We start from the raw sequence: 27,048 nt of genomic DNA, 5'->3' as shown, positions 1-27,048 counted from the left end.
TTGTCCATAGGGCAGAGCTGCTGCAGGGGGCTCTGCTTGTGGACAACTAGGAGGAGCCAGCTCTGCCCTGCATTCTTTGAATAATGCGGTATTTCAGAAACCTACTCATCTAACTTCCTGAAGGGCCTTAGCCTGTGGTTAGTGAAAAAGGTTGTCGATAGGCCTCAACATTACTGTCTACTTTGGTGATTGATTAAAAACAGCAGAAGTGAGAAAAATCCATTTGGACTTTTCTTATTGTCGCAAAAATAAATAGAGGCTTATTGAGAAAATTTCAGAAAATAATTACAAAGTTAATTTTCTCAACATGCCTTTCTAACCCTAGGGATAATTACTATGAACAGTTTAGTGAGTATTTGAACTGTTTGTGGGCATGTGCGTGTTGACTTTTTTTTCAGTCTGTGTTCATTGAGTGCCAGGCTAATTCAGGCACTGTTTTTAAGTTCTGGTGTCATGACAGTGATGAAAACACAAAAATCCCTGCCCTCATGAAGCTGACATTCTAGAGGGTAACAGACAGTAAATAAGTTACTAAATTCAGAATGTCAGATGGTTATAGGGAATGTATAAATTTGTGTATATGTATGTAGGTTTTGACCTTGTTTAAAGGTGGCAGAATCAGTCTGTACCAAATTACCTTTTTTCCAGTCAGTAAATAGATCAGGAATATATGTTCATGTCAAAACATAAAAATCTCCATCATTTTGTAGGATGGACTAGTTTTTTTTCTGGAAGTAGTTGTGTTACCTCATATAAAACATTTTCTTTTTCCCCAGAGTGAAGTAAATGGGGTTTTTTTAGCTAACTTGAATAGATAAACTTTGGGGGGGGGGTATAGATGAAATTGCCAAATGTCTACTAAAAATATTCTCTTTAATTATACAAACCTATTTAATATCACATATGTAAATCATCACACATAAATAATACTAATAAGAAGTAATGCCTGTTTTCTCCACTCTGATAGTTCGTGAAACAGGTTTATTAAAACTTTGCACATACATCTTCAATGCTCATATTGTCAACATCACTTATAAAGATTGCATCATCTTAGTGGGTTTTCCAGAGCACATTTTCTGCTTCTAGATTATTTAAGATATAATACTTTTTGAATCTTGATATGATGCTACCATTGAAAAGTATATCCCAAGGCACGACCGTGATAACATTAAGACAGTTTTCTTCGTTTGTCAATTAAGTCACTGTATTTCAGATCACAGGTTTGTAACCCTTTCTTGGATTTATGAAATCAACTTAGTTGCCTATCTCCTCCACTAGAATGTAAGTTCTGTGACACTTGATCTTATTCACTGTAGACTCTCAGCACCCCAAGTTTTAGCTGCTCAGTATATGATGGATGGATGAAGAAATTGGTCTTTCAGAGGCTTATTTACAATGACATTCATTATTTCTAGTTGTGAGAGCATAGCCCAGAAATAATTGTTAAAATCTGTGTTACAGTTCTTTGCTGCTTTTATCATCGATTCTTTCAGGTGACCCCTGTTAGCACCAAAATAGCGACAGTTGTGGTCATTCACAAGATCACATCTCGTTCATAAGCAGTATGTGGGTTTTCTAAATAAGGAGAAAATACCTTAACTTTTGTAGTCAAGCTACATGGCTTTTCTAGGGCTATAGTCGGAAACATCTTCTTTCTCTGAATCTTTGGTTGTTGGCAATACCTCTAATACATTTTAGAGCTCAGCGATTTTTTTTTTAATAGTGGGAAAAGTACAAATGAATTCTTGGAGATTATTGCTTTGTTTTCCTCCTTTCAGAAGGCCCAGGAGTATGGCTATGACCAGTCGATGATGGCCCGCTTCTACAAACTTCTGGAAGAGAACGTGGAGCACAACGTGATTGGCAGGCTGCCTGTCTTACAGCTCACCGTTCAGTACAGGATGCACCCAGACATATGTCTCTTCCCTTCTAATTACGTTTATAACAGGAACTTGAAAACAAATAGGTGAGTTCTGTTCATTGCATGTTCACCTGTTTTATTTGTAGGTTTGGCTGCTCAGGAAGAATAGCTCTTTTGTTGTGCTTTTTTTAGGTCTTGTTATTAAAAACATAAAGGTTTAATAATTTTAATTATAAAAGTCCTATTGATTGTAGCAAATGCAGATAAACGAAAAGAAAGGGAAAAACCCAACCCCTATTTATGCTACCCAGAAGTAATCACTGGTAACATTTTGTTATATCTACTTCCAGTCCTTGTACTATGCACATCTTTTTTTACTTTTTCTCTTTTGGGGGGGGGAAGCACACCATGCTCTACATAGTATTCTGTAGCTTGCTTTTTTCACTTACTGTATTATGAGTAACTTTCCAAGCATGATTGTTATATTTTAATTACATGGGTTATTCTCCCTAGTACTAGAATAGAAATGAAATTCACTTGCTTGCTACCTTTCACTAAAATGTGTTATTTAAAAGTATTTAATTTTATTTAAAAAGAAGGTCCTTCTTGTCCTCTTACTTTCCCTTGCTCTCTTCCCCAGAAAGAACAAATGGTAATAATAATTCTAAAACGTTTTCTCTTATAATTTGACTTGCATTCTAAATGGTGGCTGCTCTTTTGTAGAATGACAGAGGCCATTCGGTGTTCATCTGACTGGCCATTTCAACCCTACCTCGTGTTTGATGTTGGAGATGGTTCAGAAAAGCGGGATAATGAGTACGTCCTCCTTTTTCTTCAGTCCCCGCTGATGGTCCCAGAATTTTTATATTGCTTTTGTTTATATTTAAATTCAAGATATTTTCCACATAAATGTCTCTGCCTGGTGCCAGTGCACAATCATTGCCTCCTAGCTGGGTTGGCAGCCGCACCTGTTCAATCATAAATTACTGATGCATTTATGTATTTCAGTCTTGATTGTTTTTTTCTTAACTGGGTAATGGGGGTTATGTTACCTAAAACGCGGTCAGCACTTCAGTAGATCCATGCTGAGATCACAGCTGTGAGTAAAACAGACGTGGCCCCAGTGCAAGGCTGCTGTGGTCTAACAGGGGAAACAGACGTTAACCAGGCCATCACCGTGGTGATTACTGATCCCGGTTGGGTTAAGTGTTATGACGGGTAAGTACAGATACAGTTGGATCAAGGTGTGAGGCAGAGGGTGGACAATACTTTCAGCGTGTTGGATTGTGAATCAGGTGGTTTGTGAATGACAGCGAAAAGGAGCAGTGGTTGCTAATTAGGAAGCGCCTCAGAGGAGCCAGGGCTTCTTGTGAGAGAATAAAGGAGAAGGAGCCCGGAGGCTGCATTTGTTAGCACAGATAGAAACGCCACCCCTGTATCATGACGTATGAAGAAATAGAAGTTCCACCTCTGCGTCAGGAGAGAGCTGCAGAGCAAGTGGTGTCCTCCGTGAGAATAAGATATTAGTTAATAGTGGTGGAGGGAGGAGCCACTCAGTGAAGAAGTTAGAAATACGGAGCAGTTGGCTGGGGGCTTGCTATTCCAGAGGGATTGTGGAGGTTGTTGTGGGGTCTCTTGGAATGGAGCAGAGGATTGAGAGTTTACCACGTAAGTATTATGGGGATGGATGGTCATGAGAAGAGTGTTGGCCTGAGAGGTGACCAAATAAAGATTGCAGGTAGGGAAAAGAAAGCTAGCTGACTGCGTTGTCTGTATAGTACGTCTTGAAATTAGAATAGTGAGTATTTAAGGCTTTAAAGTGAGACAGATAAGGTAGCCTCAGGAATAAAGGTGCGAGTGCAGGGCATCCTCCAGTGTGCACACGTGTTGCATTTGGTATGGTGATGAGGGAACGCATTGTAGTTCGGGAGATGAGTTGGGAGTGCAGGATGAAGCCAGCAAGGACAGAGGGACGTGATCCTGCTGTAGGGCCCCGTGTTTGTTCATCTCTGGGAGCTGGGTCACATTTAGTCTGTGTGGCTGCCATCCTCTCGGTCATGTGGTGCATGATCCGCACGGCCTGTGGTGGGGAATGCAGGAAGGGAGTACGTCGGAAGCACTTTTCTCAGTGTTGGGGAGATAGTAAATCCTTAGTGTTAGCTACTCGTTAGTCATACCTTCATTATTATCATGAATACTTTTCGTTCTCACTGTGGCTATCCCTGTTCTAATAAGTGAAGAAGCTGGTGCCTTAACATCACTTAACCCCAACCTCTTTTCTCTCATACAACTTCGTGTTTCACTGGGCAGTTATTTTTATATTTGTTCATATGTACAATATTAATGGTCATTATAACAGCCTCCTTGAATCCCTGCTGACTGAATAAAGATGAAACCTACGTGCGTGCCCTTTCCTGTAGTGGAGAACAGTGGGACTGAGCTTAGTGATTGGACTGCTATTAGTTTTGATGTGTTGTATTTTTTGTTTTTGTCTTATTTAGCTCATACGTAAATGTTCAAGAAATAAAACTGGTAATGGAACTAGTTAAACTTATGAAAGACAAAAAAAGGGATTTTTCTTACCGAAACGTTGGGATAATAACCCATTACAAGGCCCAGAAGATGATGATTCAGAAGGATTTGGACAAAGAGTTTGATAGAAAAGGGTGAGGCGTCTCTATTTTTACAGATATTTCCAGTTTTTCTGTTGAATTAAAAAGAAGAAAGAGGGGATAGAAGGAAAGAAGAAAAGGAAACTTAACTCTAGGGAGTGGTCTTAGACCCTGGTAGTATATAGAACAAGGAGACTAGGACCCTGGCTCCATAGACTTGTGCTGGGAGGGAGTGTGGTTACACTTGTAGCCCCTGCAGATGGAGTGCCTCCTGCCAGTTCAAATGTCATCACCGTTACACTTGACAATGGAAGTGACTGAGAAATTCTTCAGGCCTTTCCCTTTACTTGGGTGACTTGTTATCTGAATTCTAACTCTACTGAGAATCATGTATTCACATTTTCACTTAGAATAAATTATTTAACCCTTTTAGTGCCTTCATGTATAGGGTGAAGATCTTGTTTTTGTCTCCTTTATACCTCAACAGTAAAATTAAAAATTAAATATTGGAAATGCATTAACTCAAAAGTTTCTGCACCTAGAAACACACAAAGTACCAAAATTGACTCTAGAAAAAAACAAACTTTGGATAGACCTATTAAATGTAAAGAGATTGAGTTAGTAATCACTTTCCAACAGAGAAAAACACAGGACCAGACTTCACTGGCGAATTCTGTCAAACGCTAAGAATTAACACCAGTCCTTTGCAAATGCTTCCAAAAAATAGAAGGGAAGACTTTATAACTCATTTTATGGGGCCAATATTACCCTGATACCAAAGCCATGGAGACATCACCAGAAAAGAAAACTATGGACCAATATCCTTTATGAATATGGATGCAGAAATTCTCAACAAAATAATGGCAACTGAACTCAACAGCATATTAAAAGGATTGTTTACCACAGTCAAGTGGAATTTATCTCAGGAATGCAAGGTTGGTTCAACATATGAAAGTCAGTCAGTGTGATATATACCATATTAAAGGGGGAAACCCCACACGACGATCATCCGAATAAATGTGGAAAAGACATTGGACTGAATGCAGCAACTTTTCATGATAAAGATACTCAACAAACTAGGAATAGAAGGGAACTTCCTCAACCTAATAAAGAGCATCTATGAAAAACCCACAGCTAAAACATCATACTTGATGCTAAGATTGAAAGCTTTCCCCCTGTGATCAGGAAGGATGCCTACTCTCACTCCTTCTGTGCAGAGCAATTAAGCAAGAAAAGGAGATAAATGGCATCCATAATGGAAAAGAAGTAAAAGTGTCTCTTCACAAATGGCATAATCTGGGACTTGCCTGGTGGTCCAGTGGTTAAGACGCCATGCTTCCACCGCAGGGGGCATGGGTTTGATCCCTGGTCAGGGAACTAAGATCCTGCACGCCACGTGGCCAAAAAAAAAATCCAAAAACCAAAAAAACAAAACCAACAACAAAAAACAAATGGCATACTCTACATATAGAAAACCCTAAAAAAATCTGTGCAAACTACTGGTCCTTATAAACAAGTTCAGCAGAGTTGTAGGGTACAAGATCAGTATACAAAAATCAGTTGTATTTCTGTACACTATAGAGAAATCTGAAAAGGAAAAGTTTTTAAATTCCACTTACAATAGCATCATGAAGAACAAAATACTTAGGAGTAAATGTTACCAAAAAAGTGTGAGCTCATACACAGAAGGACAAAACGTTGCTGAAAGAATTTAAAGAACTAGGTAAATGTAAAGACATTTCATGTTCATGGATCGGAAGACTTAATATTGTTAAGATGGCACCATTCCCCAGGTTGAGCTACAGATTCATTGTTACCTCTGTCAAAATTCCAACTACCTTTTTTTAAAGAAATGGACAAGCTTATTCTAAAATTCACATGGAAGTGCAAGAGACCCTAAATAGCTTGACAGAGAACAATGTTGGAGAGCTCACACTTCCCTCTTTCAAAATTTACTACAAAGCTATCAACACTGGTACTGTCATAAGGGTAGACATATAGACCAATACAATAGAAGTGAGATTCCAGAAATAAATCCATACATTTATGGCCAGTTGATTTTCAAGAAGGGTGCCAAGCCTATTCATTGGGGAAAGAATAGTTTTTCAACAAATGGTGCTGGAATAACTGGATATCCACATGCAAAAGAATGAATTTAGACCCCTGTCTCACACTGTATACAATAATTAACTCAAAATGAATTAGAGCCCCGAGTCTAAGAGACAAAATTATAGAACTTACAAGGAAACAAAGGTAAATTTATATGACCTCAGATTAGGCAACAGATTCTTAGATATGATACCCAAGCACAAGTAACCAAAGGAGAAGTAAATCGGCCTTCGTAAAAATTAAAAACTTACGTGTTTCAAAGGACACACTATCAAAAGAGTGAAAAGACAACACACACAGTGGGAGAAAATACTTGAAAAATATTTATCTGACAAGTCATATCCAGAATATATAAAGAACTCATACAACTTAATAAAATGATAGTCTAACTTTTTAAGTGGGCAAAGGATGTGAATAGCATTTCTCAAAAGAAGATAAACAAAAATCCAACAGGCACATGAAAAGCTGTTCCACATCATTTGTCATTAGGGAAATGCAAATCAAAACCACAATGAGGAGATATTTCGCACCCACCAAGATGACTGTCATTACAAAAAAAAAAAACAAGTTTTGGCAAGGATGTGGAGAAATTGGATTACTTATACATTGCTGGTGAGAAACTGTAGAAAACAGTTTGGCATTTCCTCCTAAAGTTGAACGTAGAGTTACCACGTGACCCAGCAATTCCACTCCTAGGTCCATACCTGAAAGAATTGAGAAAGGGTTCACACAAAAGCTTGTACATGAATGTTCGTAGCAACATTATTCATGATAGTCAAAAAGTGGAAACAACCCAAATGTCCAAAAATGGTACATAGGTAAAAAATAAATAGTGTATCTGTACAAGCGAATAGTCAGTTGTGGAAGGAATGAAGTACAGTTAACAGTCTACGACACGGATGAACCTTGAAAACATTATGCTAGGTGAAGGAAGCCCAACACAAAAGGTCCCATATTTTATGATTCCATTTATATGAAATTTCCCATATAGAAAAGTCCATAGAGACAGACAGTAGATTAGCGGTTACCCGGGCCTGGGGAGGGGGAGATAGAGACTGATGGCTGATAGGCACAGGGCTTCTCTCCTGGGTGATGGACATGCTATGAAATTAGATAGCGGTGATGGCTGCACACCGTAGTGAATGGACTCAACACCACCAAATGGTGTACTTTAAAATGGTGAATTTTGTGTTATGTGAATTCTATTCCAGTTTAAAAAGATAGCATTAAAAAAGTAAGAAATACTACTGTATAAATATGTATACTTAATAATTATCTTTTTTCAGTAAATATGTTTCTCTCTTCGTAAATAGGCCAGCAGAAGTAGATACCGTGGATGCCTTCCAGGGTCGTCAGAAAGATTGTGTTATTGTTACATGTGTCAGAGCAAATGCCATGCAAGGTTCTATTGGGTGGGTAACTGTCATTATTGATTCTTTGCTTGTTTATGATCCAGAGTTAGATCTTTTTAATCACTGTTAGAGAATACCATCATTTGCTCTATTTTCTTATATAAAAAATTGAGTAATATCGTGAAGGTTTCTTTTTTAAGTTGTGAAGTTGATCCACTGTTAGGTCTGCTTCTCTGGTACCTTGTGTATTAACCCATGTCACAGTGTGAATCTGTTTTTTCACTTGATAAGAGTGAAACAGATTATTGAACCCAGTATATTTTGCAGGGGCATGTTCTTCTCCATGGTATGTGTCATAATTGATCTACTATCATATTTTTAGGATCTTTTAAGGCTTAAAAATCATACCATTAAAATTTCCAATATCTCATCCAAGTCAAAATAGGAAATCAACAGACAGATGCATCACTTTGAAGGAAAGCACTGGGCATCTTGTTTGTTTGCTGTCCTTAATGGGAATTGCTTCTGTGCCAGTTCCTGCACCATGACCTTAAAGCAGGAGCCCAAGAAAAGCTGTCTGAAACGCCTATGTCTCACCTACACTGACATGCCAAGTCATTCTGAAGAAAGAAGTAACTTTTTTTATTCCTTCTATTGCTTAGGTTTCTGGCAAGTTTGCAGAGATTGAATGTCACCATCACACGAGCCAAGTACAGCCTCTTCATCCTGGGACATTTGAGGACCCTGATGGTAGGTACATTCTGAAGGACCAGAGAACTCCAGAGTTTGCTCATCATGACTGATTCCGGGTTGAGGTTTTGTTTTTATTTTTCATCAAAGTGGAAATGATTTCGAGGCTACAAACAATAATGAGCCTCTTCCCCCTGGTTGTTATGTCCTCCAGCTGCTTCTTCCTGGGAGCTTTTATAATGCCTAAACCGCTCACCCTTTCTTAGCCCAAGACCCAGGTAGGTGTCCATAGTGTACTCTCAAGATGACCTTAAAAAAAAAAAAAAAAAATTGTATCTACATCGTAGAATTGTTAAGAAGACTGTGTAAACCCATATATGTAAAGTGCTAGAAGATTGGTTAGCACTTAGTAAACACTCAGTAAATGTGGCTCTTAGCCTAGCAAGCCAGAGAGAGGGGGAATTTGCAGGAAAGTGCTTGGATCTTCATTTCTGTCTTGGCACTTAGAGCAGCACTGCTTGCTGTTTCCCTTGAGGGGTGAGTGGCATCAAAGCTTGTCCATCCGTACAGATACTCCTCTAGGAGGAGGGACAAGTTTACATCTGTAGTCGACAAATAGTACAGCTTAATTTGGTGAATCACAGCTAGATAAAGCATATGTTTGCTGCCTGTCTCATTAGGTGTAATAACTCAGTTTCCCTAATTTCTGTATTTAACAGAGTCATTGTTTTATCTCAGGAGAGGTGCCAACTCAGGTTTTTCCCCTGTTTTGGTTAGTTCCACCAGAGGGCGCTCAAATACAGTCTTTCTCATTCAGCTTTTACCTAGATCTGTGGTCTTCAACCTTCGTTGTTTATGTACCCCCTTGAAAGAATGTTTGAAAGCTGTGTATCCTCCGTTTTTAAGTTTATATTGAAAATTTTTCATCGTTAAGTGTTGATAAAGATTTTGTTTCTAATGTATTGTAAATATTTGACATTTTAAAATAAAGCTATTAAAAATAAATCCATTATGCCACTCTTAAGTATATCCAGTGGAATAGAGAGCAGTGTTATTCTTTCTGCTCTTTAAAATTGAATTGCCATTTGTACTGTTGAGGATAAAATTCAGTGGGGGTAGTTTATATATTTTCATAATTAAAAGCCTTTCTGTTAATATGACTATTAGGCTTTTCTGCCACAAAAAATTTACATGTAAATTTGAAAGTTTAAAGAATTGGTTTTCATAACTCTTTGGGGATACTGTGTGAAGGGTGCGTGGAACCTCTACTGTTTTGGTAACTTCCTGTGAATCTATAGTTACCTCAAAGAGTTCTTTAAAAACTTATTTTTCCTGTGACCGTAAGGATCTGAGTATTAACGAACAATATCTTGTCAGTTGAGTAATGTATTAACAATTATTATTTTCACACAGTTGAATTTTGATAATATTCAAACCAGAAGAGTAAAATGTTTATAGAGCTGTGTCTCTTAGATGCCCTGATTGCAGGAGCCTTCATGGGCACCCCTCTGTTTACCACCCCCTCTGTTTGACACCCAGGCATGTTTACCTCCCCTAGCCGTGTGCCCTGTGGTCAGATTTGGGACAGGTGAGAGTTGTGGTGGTTGTGAAGGACGGAGTGGAAGGGCAGAAAAGCCCCAGGAGGACGTAGGGGACTGGGGTTTGGAAGCTGAGGTTTGGAAATTGATTCCCAGAAAACGTGCTCACATCCCCCCCGAGGAAGTCTCTGTGAGCCCCAGAGTCACCGTCACGCAGATTTGAAGACCACTGACGTCTAGCTTGCGGTATAGACATTATTATCTTCACTCTGGGAAGCCAGTGTGACAAAAAGAGACCAGCAGAACAGAATAGAAAAACTTCCAGTTGATCATTTGGACTTTGCAATCCAACTTAACGTATTTGTCCTTGGGCTTCCCCCCGCCCCAGCCTCTTTCTTTTTGGTTCTTCAGCCCAGTTTCCCTTATGGAGATGGAATCAGTGATTAAGGCGCTTGGTTTCCTCTGAGAAATCAAGACTAATAGCCCCTTCTCAGAACTGTTTTTGTGATCTAGGGATTGGATTAAACAGCAAGTTCAGGTGCAGTAGAATTGGCAGAAATAGCAGCAAGGCCATCTGCTTTACATCTGCGTTCCAGCCACAGGGTAGGACTCTCGAGCTCTCCTGGGTCGGAGATCTGAGCCTGGTACTGCTTACATGCACCTTCCTGGTGCATGCGGTCACCATTCCGTGCACTTGATTTACACGACTTACTTTAAAAGACCCTGTGAGGTCTGCATTGCCACCATAGTTTAACAAATCCAAGAAGCCATTAGTTATATAACGTGCATCATTATTTTATGTTCCGCTATTGAACCGTGACACTCTATTTTCACTTAGAATTTTTGTTTTATAGTTACTGAAAGAACTCTTTTAGACTTTAGACAGATTTTTATTGGGTTGGCCAGAAGGTTCATTTGGGTTTTTCTGTAACATCTAAATGAACTTTTGGGCCAACCCAGTGTCATACCACTCTTGTTTATACATAGGAAATACAGCAAAATAGGTAGACCAAGACACCCCTGAAAGCATCTCACTTTCAGACTAACACTCTGGTCGTCCCCATTCACCATCCCATGTACCCTTGCTCACGCTCGAACCGTTCCCTGTGCAGTCAGAGGCGTCTCATGAGAGGGCCCCACTGTGGTCCCGGGGTTTTTTCCAACTTCTCATCTCCATTCTCCAAGTTGTAGTGCTGGTACTTTCTTGTCTTATCAGAAGATGTCTGTGGAAAGATTTTTCAGGCAAGAGCCAGGACTCATTCTTTTTAAAAGTGGTTTGTTGACTAAAAGTCAAGAGGTTGTAGCTGCCCAGCCATGAATTCCTCCAGGATTACATACATGGAAACTGCTGCCTGGCCAAGAGGCACCCCAAAGTCAGAAATGGTAAAATGTGAAAATAAAGTGCATTTTATTTTATTTCAAAGCACATTTTAGAGTCATTTAAATAAAATACTATTCATACTTTACAGTAAGGAAACAGGCTCAGAGAGGTCAAGTGACTTGACCAAGGTCACACAGCAGGTCAGTACTACGTATGCAGCTTCACTGCTATACCCTTACCCACCTTCATGAATAGTGCAGGAGCCCCCATGAGGGGAGCTATCCTTTTCTTCTCTTTCCTTCAGTCTCCGTCTTTTTTCCTCCCTTATACTCTCTCTCTCTTCTTTCTAAAGAGGCCCAAGTTCTGATGGTTGTAAAGAAGCAATTTATTGCTGAGGAAACTCTAAAAGGAAGAGAGGAGAGATGCGGGAGTTGGGTTTTTGTTTTGTTTTGTTTTTTGTTTTTCCCTTTAGCTGTGCTTTTCATAACTTAAGCCCTTCTAGAAAAGAGACAAAAGTGCGACAATATCTTTGGAATAGTTATCTCAGCGGATTAAGATGGTTTAGCCCTTTGGAGTTTGGGAAGCCTTTGGGAATTTGATGAAAGCTGTGGACTTCTTTCTAGAACAGTCAGCGAGCACTCAAAAGTTAGAGCTTTCTGAAACCAAGCCTTCCTCTTCCAGACTGTTAGCCTTGGCCGGAGGCAGGCAAGACTCTAGGATCAGCAGTGTCACAGGGAGCTTGGTGGGCTGACGGAGCCCTTCTGTGTCCATGTTGTCCCGGATGCTGACCCTAGTCACATGTGGCTGCTGAGCACTTGAAATCTGGCTGGTGCAGCTGAGGAAATGAATTTTTAATTTTATTTTATTGAAGATTAAATAGCTACATGAGGCTACCGGCAGTTGGTACAGATGTGCATGACAGCTAATTCACCACGTGGCCTGAGTAACAGTGGTAAAATGGTGGGCGTTCTTTCTTAGAGGTGGTGCCCAGTGTTCTTTTCTAACAGCGTGGCTTTATAGTTCTGAATTCCACCTTATTTTTCCTTTCAGCCTTGTCTAACAAGTAATGGATTCTTGAGAATCTGTTCACGAAGGTATACTTACTAGTTGTTCAGAAGTGAAAGCTGGAACCTCTGCTTCCCAAGCATACGAGTGTTTCTTTGCGATGTAATTTTCTTCCTTCTCTTTGTTTCAAGGAAAACTATCATTGGAATCAGCTGATTCAGGATGCGCAGAAGCGTGGTGCCATTGTTAAGACTTGGGACAAAAACTATAGACAAGATGCAGTGAAGATTCTGAAACTCAAGCCCGTACTGCAGAGAAGTCTGACTCACCCTCCTGCCATCGCCCCAGAGGTGTCCAGACCCCAGGGCGGAGTGCCCAGCAACAAGCTAGACAGTGAATTTGCCCAGATGTCTATTGCTTCTTCCCTGTACCCCTCACCCTCTGACTCCAAAGAAGGCACTGTCACTGTTACTGCAAATGACCCTGAAAGGCCACCCATTCAGGACTGGCTTCGGGACCCACGACTACTTAGGAGGATGGGCTTGGGCTGTGAAGCCAAAGGGAAATGCCTCAGTGAGCTGCAGCCCTCGAGCCCCCAGTATCCCGGAGCAACGCCTCCCTCTGGAGAGCCAGGCTCCCCCGGAAGGCACCAGGATCCGACCAGTATCGGGCAGCAGCCCCCCGCCAAGGGAGCTGCCGTGAACAACCACAGACCTCACGCGCAGTGCGACCCTCCAGCTGCTAGTACCGATGCTTGCACGAGTAAGAGAAAATGTGCCCAGGAAGGGGAGGCAGTCAGCCACAGGAGGGAGACCAGGGCCTTCCCTGAGGGGGATCAGGAGACGTGTGGCTCTCTGAGCCACCACACAAAGAGGAACTCAGGCTCGGACGAGAGGGGGCTGGAGGAGGAGGACAGTAGCTTGAAGAAGAGGAAGCTTTTATAGTGGGGCCAAGTGAGACTGTCAGCCACAAGCATTACTGCAAACTTCAGGTGACCAGCTAGTAGGACTGTCCAGATAAGTTTACTTTTTTCCTTAAAGGAGTTTGTGTGCTGTTAGAAAACAGAAAATGTATCCTGACACATGGGCCTCTTGGTCATCTTCAGTACTTTTTGTCAGTTGCAGAAGCTTTCAGAAGGCATTTGTGTATCAGTAATAATGTCCTGGAAGTAGAAGACTTAAAATGTTGATTTCTTGTTCTTCTGTAGAAAAGGTCAGACTGGAGAGGATGCTGTAAAAGTTGGAATGTATATTTGTATAGCAAATAACAGAATCCTTTTAAAATTTGACCTGGTAGACAGCTTTTCTTTCCCCTGTTTAAAGTGTTAATCATTTTCAACGGAACAAACCTTATATTGAAAAAAAAAAAAAAAAGATGGGAGGAGGGCAAGTCCTTTCAAAGATTGTTGTAGCAAACAGACATCTTTAACAGCCCAGGCGGCCTGAGAGAAGCGAGTCAGTGCATTGGGTCAGATGCCTCTAGTCCTGTTAAACCAGCTGGAGTGTCCTGGGCAAGACCCTGGGAAGCAGAGCTCTGTTAGGTGAGCTCCACTCATGCACCTTTTCAGACAAGGCGCCTTGGCACGGGATAGTGCATTTCTGTGACGAGTTCGTCTGCCTATTGTAGTGAGCACATAGTTCTCCAGCTAAAATTCTCATTCTGCGTGAGATAGAAGAATGTGAAATGAAAGAATAATTCTTGAAATGTCATTCAGATGCCCCCAGCATATTGTGAATTTCCTGCAACTGGTAGGTTACAAATCCAGTGGTTGCCAAGTATCAGATCAGTGCTGGGGTGGCTTGTGGAAGCCTGTAGATCAGCAAGAGAATCCAGCTCATGAAAAGCTGGATGTTTAGCATCTTCCCAGGGATTCTGGTCACCAGGCAGCTTGGGAACCAGGCAGGGCAGACCAGATACAGTATTTTAGGCAGGAGAGAAACATCCTCTAAAAAGAGAAGGATGGGGGCTTCCCTGGTGGCGCAGTGGTTGAGAGTCCACCTGCCAGCACAGGGGGCACGGGTTCGTGCCCCGGTCCGGGAAGATCCCACAAGCCGTGGAGCGGCTGGGCCCGTGAGCCATGGCCGCTGAGCCTGCGCGTCCGGAGCCTGTGCTCCGCAACGGGAGAGGCCACAGCAGTGAGAGGCCCGCGTACCGCAAAAAAAATAAATAATAATAAATAAATAAATAAAAAGAGAAGGATGGGAGAGGAGTGCAAACACTTGGAGTTGAGAACAGGAAGAGAGTTGACAGATTGCGTCTGATCTTTGGAAACCATCGTAAGTGACGCAAATACACCGCTGTGGGGGAAGATCTGGTTAGAGGGGTTGTGCTTCTGTGAAAGGAAGTGGCCACGGTGGGTGGAGATTTGAGAGACTTGGATGAGGGCAGGGCTGCCTAATTTCAAAGTCCAGTTTTCCACGCGCGCACACACTGATGTTGAGGTATCCCAGACTGAGAATCTGTGTTAGTGACAGTTGACCGTTGTTTGAACTAGCGGTTTGTAGTGAATGCTGTGCAGCCCTAGCTGATTTGGGGGAGAAATCACACATTCCTGAAGATGAATGTGCCCCCTTTGAAACTTTTTTGGTCCCCTGCGCATTTTTTTTTTTTTTTCCCCTCGGTACGCGGGCCTCTCGCTGTTGTGGCCTCTCCCGTTGCGGAGCACAGGCTCCGGACGCACAGGCTCAGCGGCCATGGCTCACGGGCTCAGCCGCTCCGCGGCATGTGGGATCTTCCCGGACCGGGGCACGAACCCGTATCCCCTCCATCGGCAGGCGGACTCTCAACCACCGCGCCACCAGGGAAGCCCGGTCATCTGCTTTTTAAGCAAAAAGGGCTTTGTGTTCATCAGGAATTCTACTGAAGCAGGTTATTAAGAGCTTTAAAAAAATGTTTGGTTGCCAAAGGTTTAAACATGCTACTTCTTTGTTACCCTTGTCCCTCCCTCTGGTGTCCAGACCTCTGCTGATGGGATTGAACACTCCTGTCACTCGGGGAGTACATGCTCTGTCCCCACAGTCAACCCCTGCTCCCCGTTCACGGAGGCGGGCTGAGCCCCACTCTGGGTCAGGGGCTTCGTAAGCTTCCTGCCTGGCCTTTGGCAAGACAGCTCATTGTTTAAGTTTACTTTCCTACTATCTTGGTAAAATGCTTCATTTAGCAGACACTTGTAGTGACAGTTTAGAGAATCTAAAACCTGTAAGCTTATAGAAGAGGCATGCTGGAAAGAGCTGGGGTCCGGAACTTCTCCCACTCTGCTCACACAGCACGTGAAGTAAGCGCTCCCCACCGTACGTACTTTGCTGCCCCACCCAAACGATGTTATTTCCAGTTAAGTTTGGTGCCTGTTCTCAAACGTTGTGTTCACTTTTGGTTCACATTCCACCTAGTCTGGTAACGCGAGAATTAGTGCATCATCCCTTGTAATGAGCAAGCCTGTGTCCTGACAGCCTCTCCTAGCGGGAAACAGTCATACCTGACATTGCATTGGAATCGATTTGTGGTTCCAGTTGGTGTATGTATTTGCATTAAGCATTTCATATGTACAGTGTGGCCTTTCTTGATGTGGCTCTCATAGCAGTGTTGTTGATTGGTGGTTAACCTTATTGCAGGTGAAATATATGGCTGTTACTTTTGTCCTTGCCATGGAGTTATAAGAAAGTGGCCTTGTCGTCTTTCAATCTTAGTTCTTTCAACATGAATATATTCTACTTAAAAATTTGTTTTGCTTCTTTGTATATGATCTGCCTTGGATATACTGTGCACAGTTTATTTCTGTGTTTTCATGTATTATCAGGAGCAAATTTGATAAGTACATGTGAATACCTCCTGTAAATGAGTTTTATAACAAAACTGTACTAAACTATTTTCTAAAGTTAGTTGTGCAGATTGATAATTTTTTTGCTGTAGTTTTGATTCTTTCTATGCTCTGAATTCCTAGCTGGGATTTGGCAAGCAGTAGCCCTGTTGTCTTTGTTAAAACCTGAATATTAAGAGAAAATGGCAGAATTAAAAGTGGAAACAAGAAAACTGACGTGGGTTAGGAGTTATGTGTTTTTGAATGAAGGTTCAAGGTACCTCCCAGGTACTCCATTTAGTCTGCCATTAGATTTATTTTATGCCGAACTTATCTGGTGACGATTTGTTTTATTCAGGTTTCTCATCCAGTCCGCACCCCCAGCTCTCCTTGCTTCTCAGCTCTTCTTGGAATCTTACCCATAAGGTTGCAGGGTGCACTGTGGCTAGTTGTGGTGTCAGTTACACGTTGACATTTGGTCCAGAAACGCATGCTTACCTCCAGGCTAAGATTGGGGAGCGGGTGAGAGAGGAGGGACAGATGAACGGTGACCCACGAAAGGAGCTCCCGGGGCACCGATGGGGGCGCAGGGAATAGATGGCCAAGTTGGGGGTCACCACTGATGGTTACAAAAGTATAAGTCGTTTTATAAAAGCAGTGGCTTCAGGGGGCGGTCAGATGTGCTGTGCTCCGCCAGGACGTGGGCAGCGCCAGCTTCGCTGGGCCTCCCGCTTATTCCGGATGGAGGCACCAACCACCCACGAGGGTAAAGTGACGTACGTGTTCTGGGGCGAGATGAACTTGCCAAGTGACCTGATGAGAGGTGAGCGCTCTGCGATGGCCATTTTATTTATGGAATTCGTTACTGCAGCAGCTGTAGCAGTGATTTTTAAAGTCCCTCCTGACCAGCACACGCGCTGTCACCACCATCTCCTGGGTTTCGCCATTTATTGTTTGAGGAATAAATAATTCGGGGAGGAAACTGAAATTTACCTTGAGCTTAAATAGAATTTCCAATGTTTTGCAGCACCGTGAAGGCGGGTTCTGTACACAGGGGATCCCTCCATAACTCTTAAAGGACCTGAGTTATCATCACCCCGTCCTGCTGTACAGAAGGCATTTGCCAAGTCAAATGGCGTAAATGGTGTCTGCAGTTGGATGGTGCTCGGAACCACGGGCAGCCTCTGTGCTCTCTTCGTTAGCACTTGGGCCCAGCCATGCTGGTGGACGCTGTTGCCTTTGGTCTAAGCAGCATTGCTGCAAGTCGACTTGTTAGTGGTTTTCAGCCTGGGAGGTGCACTTTGGAGTCACTCCCGGGCCCTACTCTAGAATTCCTGATTTCATGGGTCTAGGGGCAAGTACTTATCGCCTTTTTCTTTTTTAAACGTAAGCTTAAACTCACTCTCAGGTGTTTCCGTCGAGTGGCCAGCCTTGCGGCCTGGCTCCTAAGGGTTCAGGAGGAAAGGGGAGCAGCCTTGGGGCCCATCGGGGTCACGTCTGCCTTCCTCAGTAATGGTCCCCCCACAGGGGCCCTGAGCGGGGTGAGGCCCACCACCAAAAGCCATGTGGCCATCTCTGCTTTTGTTCAGAAGGAGATTCCCAACGGCTGCACAGTGGGGCTGGGGAAGGAGGTCTGGAAATATATCCAGAGAAAACCATAATTCGAAAATATACGTGCACCCTGATGTTCATTGCCGCGCTATTTACGATAGCCAGGACATGGAAGCAACCTAAATGTCCATCCCCAGAGGAATGGATAAAGAAGATGTCGTACATATATACAATGGAATATTACTCGGCCATAAAAAAAAGAATGAAATAATGCCATTTGCAGCAACATGCATGGACTTAGAGATGGTCATACTGAGTGAAGTAAGTCAGAGACAAATATATGATGTCACTTATATGTGGAATCTAAAAAAATGGTACAAATGAACCTATTTACAGAACAGAAATAGAGTCGTAGATGTAGAAAACACACTTATGGTTACCAACGGGAAGGGGAGGGGGAGGGATACATTGGGAGATTAAGATTGACATGTACACACTATTATGTATAAAATAGGTAACTAATAAGGACCTAATGAGAAGGACTCTTCTCATTAGTCTGTAACGGCCTATATGGGAAAAGAATCAAAAAGAATGGATATATGTGTATGTATAACTGATTTGTTTTGCTGTACAGCAGAAACTAACATTTAAAATCAACTATACTCCCATAAAAATTAAAAAAAACAAAACAAAAACCACACTGCCACCATTCAGGTCACAGGGACATCTTATCTTGGTTCCTCTGGTCAGAGGGATGGGTTTTCTATGAGGATTTTCCCACAGTCCCCACTCACAGGGGCCTCTTTTCCTGGTCCTCCAGAAAACTACAAAACATTGCTGCTGCTTCCTTTACCGAATACCCCCCTGGTCATTGTAAGTATCTGAAATAGTTAATTCTGATCTTTTTTTATAGTCTACTGCCATAAAAAGGAGGGCATAAGGGCATCACTCTTCTTTTTAAAGTGCATCTATAAATTAAATCTATTTTTATTTTTTTAATTAAACTTTTTTAAAGAAAAAATTGGAAAATTTTATTTGGGCCAAATTTGAGGATTATAACCCAGGAAGAGCATCTCAGAAAGCTCTGAGAACTGTTTCCTAATTTTCTTTTTAAGCCCTTTAATTGCCACCTCTTCTAGTATTTAAACTGATCTAGTGAATCTAATAAACTCATAAACACGGTGAATCTCCAGTTCTTTTAAAAAATACCATTTACATACATACACTAGTATGTATAAAATGGATAACTAATAAGAACCTGCTGTATAAAAAAATAAAATTCAAAATATAAAAAAAAAAAAGAAACCAGAAAACCTGAGGTTTCTTTTCCTCATATCAAAAAATAATAATAGGGCTTCCCTGGTGGCGCAGTGGTTGAGAGTCCGCCTGCCGATGCAGGGGACACGGGTTCGTGCCCCGGTCCGGGAAGATCCCACATGCCGCGGAGCGGCTGAGCCCGTGAGCCATGGCCGCTGAGCCTGCGCGTCCGGAGCCTGTGCTCCGCAGCGGGAGAGGCTACAGCAGTGAGAGGCCCGCGTACCAAAAACAAAAATAATAAAACAAAATAAATACCATTTAGTACAGTGTTCTTAAACTTTTCCATTTAATCCTAAACTGAGTTATTTAGTAGGTTTCTAATTGAAATAACAAAACTAATCTGACATGAATATGCCAAATTCTCTTAAATGTTAAAAACACTTGAGCCATCAAATACGCTTTAAGTAACAAATAGAATTTGATATAAAAACATCACTATCTTTTTAATTCACTACATCATCTCAGGTTTAATTTTCAGTCTTCACAAAGTTAGAAAGCAGCCACTAAGGGAAGTTTTTATCTTCCTGCGTGAATTAAGGTTGGCATCCCAAAGCAAGTTAGAAAACAGATATGGGACCTGGGGACGGTGAATGTCCACAGTGACTCACTCTCAGACCACTGATCGGCACAGACCCGGCTCTTAAAACTTCTGTGAAACAAATCATATACATCAGAGTGTATGTAAGACAGACATAAAAGGAAAGACATAATATAATAGACACCCGTGTACCCCCCAACCCCATCATAAGAAACGGCACTGCTGACGCCTGGAAAGGTCACTCTCCATGTTTCTCCCAGACACTCCTCCCTACCACCCCCTTCCACTTAGTTGTAACCCGAATTCTGAATTCTGTAGTTTGACAAAGTTTCACTGCACACCCCCAAATTATATTTACTTAATTTTGAAGTTTGTTATATATGATGTGTATTCTGGGGCTGACTTTTCTCCCCCTCATCTTTACATTTCTGAGATGACTAGCCGTTATCCACTCTTTTTGGGTGGAGGGTAGTATTCCATTTTAGGAACACGCTCCAGTCTGCCCGTTCTACTCTGATGGACTTTGGGGTTGTTACTGCTTTTCCTGTCGCATTCCTCTGGTACCCACATAGAAGACTTTTCCCAGGCAGTGCTCAGACGTTTGTCACGTAGGGACACAGGACAGGAAGGGACTCCAGAGCACCTGGACGTGGATGCTTCTGGGCTTGAGGCTGTGACTTCAGAGCTCCAGACGACAACACGGTCAGGTGCTCCCTTCCCCAGGAAGCAAGCCATGAGGACAGCATGCCAGGTGGGGCCTGATTGGAGCCCTGCCCTTTGCATCATAATCCCCTTATCCCACCAGTAACCCCCTTGATCACAGGAGCCAGACTTTGTGGGTTTCCATTCTTTGCAACATAAATGCCTTGATTTGGAATACCCCTTACCTAGCAATCTACTCTCAGGCAGTTATGGGATCTAGAGACACATCCTGTGGTACTAACAATGTTGGACTTACATCCACCTCTCTGGGGCAGAGTGACAGCGCCAGATGTAAATAGATCCCGGTAGCTGGAAGATGTCCACAATGTTATGGTTAGGTGGGGGTTATAGTTTTGTTCTATATACGTGTATGTGTGTGTGTGTGTGTGTGTGTGTGTGTGTGTGTGTGTGTGTGTGTTTGTATATGTGTCTGTATATAGACAGGCAAACACAAAACGTTTCTATAGAAAAAAGGACATTCACCAAAATGCTGATAGAGGTTAGGTAGTTTGTTTGTTTTTTTTTAGTAGACTATTCTTTTAGAGCAGTTTTAGGTTTGTAGCAATATTGAGCAGAAGGTACAGAAATTTCCCATACACCCCCTGTCCCCACCAGCAACATCCCCACCAGATGGTACATTTGTTACAATCGATGAAGCTACACCAACATGTCATGATCACCCAGAGCCCACAGCTTACATTAGGGGCTCACTCTTGGGGCTGTACAGTCCATGGCTTTTGACAAACGTGTAATGACTTGTACCCACCATCAGAGTATCATACAGAGTATTTTCAGTGCCCTGAAAATCCTCTGTGTTCCACCTATTCTAAGGGGTAAATGTGTTATATTCTGCATACATTTTTTCATTTTTCCATTTGTTGTACAGTGTGCATGAGTTACTTTTACAATAACTTTATTTTAAAGAAGACACACCAGTTCTTCAGTCATTTTCTCTCTCTTTTTTTTTGCTGTACAGTCCATGGCTTTTGACAAACGTGTAATGACTTGTACCCACCATCAGAGTATCATACAGAGTATTTTCAGTGCCCTGAAAATCCTCTGTGTTCCACCTATTCTAAGGGGTAAATGTGTTATATTCTGCATACATTTTTTCATTTTTCCATTTGTTGTACAGTGTGCATGAGTTACTTTTACAATAACTTTATTTTAAAGAAGACACACCAGTTCTTCAGTCATTTTCTCTTTTTTTTTGTTTTTTTTTTTTTTTTTTTTTTTGGTTTTCTGGCCACCACGCAACTTGTAGGATCTTAGTTCCCGGACCAGAGATTGAACCCCGGCCCCCAGCAGTGGAGGCACGGAATCCTAACCACTGGACCACCAGGGAACTCCCATCATTTTCTCTTTTTTAAAAGGTGTTGCCCCAGAGTCTGTGGAAAAAGCCGTGTTAACAAACCTTCATCATGTCCTGTGATGCTCCGGTTTCCGAGGTGGGCCGTGGGATGTCAGCAGTGTGGTACCGCCACGAGCCTTCCACAGGTGCTCACCATCTCTGGGGCTCAGTGTAACCTCCTCTTCCTCATGGAGGGCCCCCTGCCCTCACACGGCCTCCTGGCCTTCCCATCCTGTACCCCCAGAGCCAGGGGACACAGTGGGGGCTTAGGAAAGGAGTTATTGAATGAATGGCTAGAGGGACAGCTGCTCTGGGAGGAGACCTCCAGCCACCTTCCCTATCAAGGGAAGGACGCTGTGCCTAGGACACCCACCTGGGCCCTCCGGTCCTGGCCCTGCGGACCCGAGGTCCCCACAGTGCCAGGTGCGTCTGCAGCTGGGGTGTGATTGAACTCACCAGCTGGGCACCTCCTGACCTTGTGATACGAGGTGTCCCGGGCTCACGCAGACTGTCTCTGTCCAGCCGTGGAATCGGACTTCACTCCGAGGAGCCCTGGTTCCTCTTAGGGGAGGAGCATGTTTAGAAACCAAGATCTGGGCTCCAGCTTTCCACCCTTCACAGACCACCAGTATTGGCTCCTCTGCTGGAAGCTCTTTCCAGAACTGAAGTCCCAGGAGGAGCAGGGTTGCCACTGGCCCAGCAGATCAGGGCCTCCCCAAGGTCTGCCTCCTATGTCTCGGTGAGCGTGATGGGAGTGAAGGTGCCCTGAATGTGATCCCCTCCATCATCTCTTCCTCCTGGTGGAGGATGAAGAGGGGCTGTGATGCCTATAGGGAAGGGAGGGTGCTCACTGTGCCCGGGCTGGTGTTGGGCATCAGGGGAGGCAAGCAGTGTCTGCCTGGTTCCTTGTGCCCTGGGACCCGGCACGTGGAGGTCTAGGGTATGTGCTGGGTGAGGCAGGGAAGGAAGGAAGGAAGGAGAGACCGAGTGATGCGGCCCCCCCTTGGCAGGCTTTGGTGGGGGAAGGAAATGGATAACAACAGCTGACACCGGTCACTTACTTTGGGGCAGCACTGCATGTATTAACTTCTTTAATCCTCACCATAGCCCCATGATGTAGGTGCTGTTTTTCACAACCCCATTTCACAGATAAGGAGACTGAGGCACAGAGAGATGGAGTGACTTGCCCAAGGTCATCCAGGTGGTGGAGAACAGCTTCGAACCCAGGTGGTGGGATTGAGAGCCCCTCAATGCCATCCCTTCTGCCTTTAGAAACTCGCTATCCCCGCCCCCCTTCCCCACACGCCCATGCTGCTTGAGGGGAGAAATGTGGGCACTGGGTCAGCTGTGAGATGTACAGCGCAGGACAGGCCCCAGTGCCTTTAGTGTCAGCTGCAGGGCACAGCTCTGGGAGCTCCCGGGACTCTGGGACCCATTCCAGCTGCTCCACTTGCTCGGTCAGTAAAGTAGGCGTCCTCTGGCCGGAAGCCATCTGTAACACGGCTGCCGCAGGTTCACCCACCTGGCCTCCGGCCTCATGCCCCCCCTTGCTGGACTGAAAGGTCTTCTGTGCCTCTGGGAGCCCAGCCACAGGGGTTCGGGGGGCCTGGCCAGACCCTGTCACGTGGGAGAGGTGCATGGGTGGGGCAGTGGGCGGGGAAGAGGGCCACTGGTGGGGGCAAAAAGGAAAAGGGTGAAGTTTTTCATGTCCTTTTAAAATTAAAAGATCTCCTTTGATAGGATGTATTGCTAAATTTTGTAAAGCAGGCTAAAGAAGGGTGTGTATAAGACGAGGCTATCATTGCTAAAATAAATAAAGTAGAAGGAAAAAGTGGCAGCTTTGCGGCTCAGTGTTACAAGCTTGGGCTTCTGCACCAGGGAGACTGCGCTTGCAACCTGGACTCAGCCTCTTCCTGGCTGTGTGACCCTGGGCAACTTGCCCACCCTCTCTGTGCTGGATAGTCATTGTTTCTTTGTGCCCCTCCTCTGGATGGAGAAAGACAGCCCACCTCCCTTGAGGGAGTGGGAAAAGCTGGACAGAAGGGTGTGGGCACACTGTGTGTGGCCTGCCGGGGACACCAGCAGGAGGCAGGCCTGGGCCAGGGTGGTGCCCATGGCAGCATCAGGGCCTCACAGGGACAGCAGCGATGGCTCTCTGGCCAGGATACTGGGTGGCGCTCCTGGCTTCACGGCACCACCCCGCCTCACCCCGTGCATCTGGCGTGTGTCTATGGGTCCTATGATCTTTCAACTACTCTTTTCTGCTTAAATCACCCAGAGTTGTCTTTTGGCGCTGTGCCCAAGATCTCCGACCACGACACTTTTAGAGCCTCAGTGTTCTCAGCTGTAAAATGGTTCTATTACCAGAGCTCACTTCTCAGCTTCACCTCGGGGATCCTTGAAAGAAGATGTATTCAACCTCAGCACAACGCTTGGCACGGTTTTAACAAATGCTGGGCAAACACTCTGTATATAGGTTTGTTTTATGGGAAAGCACTGGAAATGTACTTCAGAAAATATTAACAGTTATTAGCTTTGGACGGAGGATTGTGGGTGATCTTAAGTTAAAAATTATTATTATTTTGCATTTCTGTTTTTTTCTAACTCCCCTGCACTCATGATTTGTGTTTTATAAAGGGGAAAATAAAAACGAGTAAATAAAGCTTTTCTTCCCTGGGCTTTTACCCTTAACCTCAGGCTTTTACCCTGGCCTGAGATGTGCAGGGATCTCTCGGGGACTGGGGGAGACTGGCCCAGCTGGAGGTGCAGGGCCAGGGCAGGGGTGCGGGCATGGGGGAGCCCCCTGCCCAGGCCTGTGGGGAGATGCCGACAGCTGCTCCCCAGGTGCCCATAAATTCCTCATAACTGTAAAAACGCCGACGCAGCAGGCCTGCTCATTTAGAGGGGGCAGGTGAGGGCAGGGGGCGAGGCATCTCCCCTGACAGCAAAGCCATTCGGATGACGCCCGGCTCCCCAGGGCCCCTCGCTCTGCCCTGGAGCCGCTGCAGGGGTGGAGGAGGGGTGTGGGCAGGAGCTGCAGGCCCCACCGGGTGGACAGCCTTTTGCCTGGGCTGCCGAGGCTGCAAGACCTGGGTTCACGCTCACGCTGTCCTGAGTCACCTCCTGTCCCTGCTTCTTAGCAAGCGTGACTTCAGGCAAGTTACCTCCCATCTCTGAGCCTCGACTTCCCTCTCTGTTAACTGGGTAGACAATCCCTTCCGCTGAGAGCATTCTCAGCGTGGGGTAATTTTGCCCCCACTTTGCAGTGCCCGGAGGGAGGGCTACCGGCACCTAGAGGCTCGAGGCCGGGGATGCAGCTAAACAACCTACCACACATAGGACAGCCACTCCCCACCCCACCCCGAAAGAATTATCCAGCCCCAAATGTCAGTGGCACTGAGGGTGAGAAACCTGTCCTAGGGTGAAGGTGAAGGTTACACGTAATCATGCACGCACCATGCCTGCGACGGTGGCTGTTACCGTTCATGCTGTGAAAGGGGAGCTTTCTCCTCTTTACCTCTCAGAACCAGATGTCAAAACATGAGGTCTGGGACCAGGGCGCACCATTGAAAAGAGGCCGGGCTGTGACTTTGGGCTCTGCTAACCTTGTTTTCTCCTTTTCCCCACTGCCTGAAAGATGTCAGAGTTTTCCAAATGGGCACTGGCAGCTTTCCCTCCCTCCTCCGGCTGAGGTCAGGGCCTGAGCCGAGTCCTCAGGGCCCTGGGCTGCCACTCTGATTTACAATGCGCTCCACCTCCCCGGCCCTTGCTTACACAGAGACTAGTCACAGGGAAGCTGACATAGCGCTGCTGGTCTGGCAAGAGAGGTCAGGGCGGACAGAGTGCTGCCCACTGAGGACCCCTCTTCCCAGACCCCTCAGGGCCTTCCAGGGACACACCCAGGGTGACACCAAGGGGTATGTGTGTGTGTATGTTCAGTGGAAGCTGCTGGTGCCCGACCCAGAGCCCGTCTATGGTCCACTGCTGTGATGCCTGTTACAGCCGCCCATCTTCTGTACTGGGGGGCCCTCAAATCCAGCCTGAAGCCAACGGCATGAGACTGCCCCCTTGCCTCAAGACGTGATTTATGCTCAGAGCCCCGGTGGGTGGACCAGGCTGAAGCTGGGCATCCTCACTGGGCTTCCCCGCCCCATCCTAATTCTCTCACTCCCTTTCACATGTATCCTGACAGCACACCCTCCGCAAATCCACGCACTGAACCCCTGTCTCAAGCTCTGCTAATAAGGGACCCAGACCTAGGACTGTGTGTGTGTGTGTGTGTGTGTGTGTATTTGGGGGTGAGTGATCATGGTTCCTTTATATGTTAATATCATGATGATTAGGAGGAAGGCGACCACGCTTACAAATTGCACCCTGCAGTTGGTGTTTTATCTAGAGGTGGATTTTGGTCAGCCTGCCCTGTGTTCCTTTGAAGGCGGAGGCAGGTCCTGTTCTGGAAGGAGGCGGCTTGACAGGCCCTGAACTCCTGGGCCTAAAGCCACTGCCATCTGTTGTCTTCGCTGTGGGCAGTGTTATGACACAGGGGCTGTGGCTAAGCGGGGGTAACGTTTTAGTGTCTCTGCATCAGTGGACTCAGAGACCAAGATGCTGGGTGGGGAGGGCCAATAACTTAGGAATTGGTAAGTCTGCGTGTAACAGAAAACCCAAAGACCAGTGTTTTAATCACATCAAGGTTTATTTTTTCTCACACATTAAGAAGTGTGGAGGTCAGCAACTGGGGCTGGCGTCCCCTGCCCTGCTAGGTCCTCAGAAAACCAACTTCCACCCTCTCGGCTCCACCATCCTGAGGGAGTGGCTCTCCCACCCCATGCCACCAGAGCATGAAGAGAGGTGGGAAGAGAAACGCCGGGGCCCCAAACTTGGCCAGCTGAGGCTGGGTGGGGAGTGAGGGGAGGAGAGGCTTCTATGGAGCTTTCTGGTGACCCCGCCCATCACTCCTGCTTATAGCCCATTGGCCAGAGCTGTCACATGGCCCCTCCCGTCCACGAGGACCCCAGGGATGTTTTCTTTTAGCCACTTGGGCCACGGGGCAGGGGCAGGGGCAGAGCTGAAAGAAGGCACTTTCTTGGGGTTAGGAGCAGAGGGAGATCTGGAGGCCAGGAGAGGGTCAGTGTTTGACCCCGAGAGGCTCTAAGCATATTTTATATCCACCTGTAGCCATGTTGTAATCTCTTGTCATCCTCAACTTTTGTTAAACTCCGTCTGAGCCTTGCTTTGGGGACTTGCAGGAGGAACGCAGTTTTAAACTTCCCAGCCTGGAAAGAGCAGCTGCAGCCAGAGGGCA

General features: G+C 44.8%; 2 protein-coding genes across 4 annotated transcripts in view; one reads left to right on the top strand and one right to left on the bottom strand.

The window, feature by feature from the left end:
- Window positions 1-13,776, top strand: part of SETX (senataxin) — a 74,480-nt gene extending 60,704 nt beyond the window's left edge. The window contains exons 21-26 of one of the 3 annotated variants that reach the window (XM_024762110.1): window positions 1,782-1,966; window positions 2,585-2,677; window positions 4,363-4,527; window positions 7,896-7,994; window positions 8,597-8,684; window positions 12,680-13,776. In XM_024762110.1, coding sequence (XP_024617878.1) covers window positions 1,782-1,966; window positions 2,585-2,677; window positions 4,363-4,527; window positions 7,896-7,994; window positions 8,597-8,684; window positions 12,680-13,432 — 1,383 coding nt within the window. In that variant the 3' untranslated portion in view covers window positions 13,433-13,776. Of the gene's footprint in view, window positions 1-1,778; window positions 1,967-2,584; window positions 2,678-4,362; window positions 4,528-7,895; window positions 7,995-8,596; window positions 8,685-12,679 lie in introns of all 3 variants that reach the window. The other 2 variants (XM_024762109.1, XM_024762111.1) reach the window with 2 other exon arrangements.
- Window positions 13,777-23,022: 9,246 nt separating this feature from the next.
- NTNG2 (netrin G2) overlaps window positions 23,023-27,048 on the bottom strand; it is a 74,284-nt gene continuing 70,258 nt past the window's right edge. Inside the window, exons 11-12 of the mRNA XM_024762224.1 lie at window positions 24,429-24,556; window positions 23,023-23,412 (exon numbers count right to left, since the gene is read on the bottom strand). Of these exons, the coding sequence (XP_024617992.1) occupies window positions 23,023-23,412; window positions 24,429-24,556 (518 nt within the window). The remainder of the gene's footprint in view (window positions 23,413-24,428; window positions 24,557-27,048) is intronic.

The sequence above is a fragment of the Neophocaena asiaeorientalis genome, unplaced genomic scaffold (genome assembly GCF_003031525.2).
Source record: "Neophocaena asiaeorientalis asiaeorientalis breed wild unplaced genomic scaffold, Neophocaena_asiaeorientalis_V1.1 scaffold78, whole genome shotgun sequence".
NCBI classification, from domain to species: Eukaryota; Metazoa; Chordata; class Mammalia; order Artiodactyla; family Phocoenidae; genus Neophocaena; species Neophocaena asiaeorientalis.
Note: the sequence above shows the minus strand (reverse complement) of the source record. Positions and strands in the feature narration are given on the sequence as shown.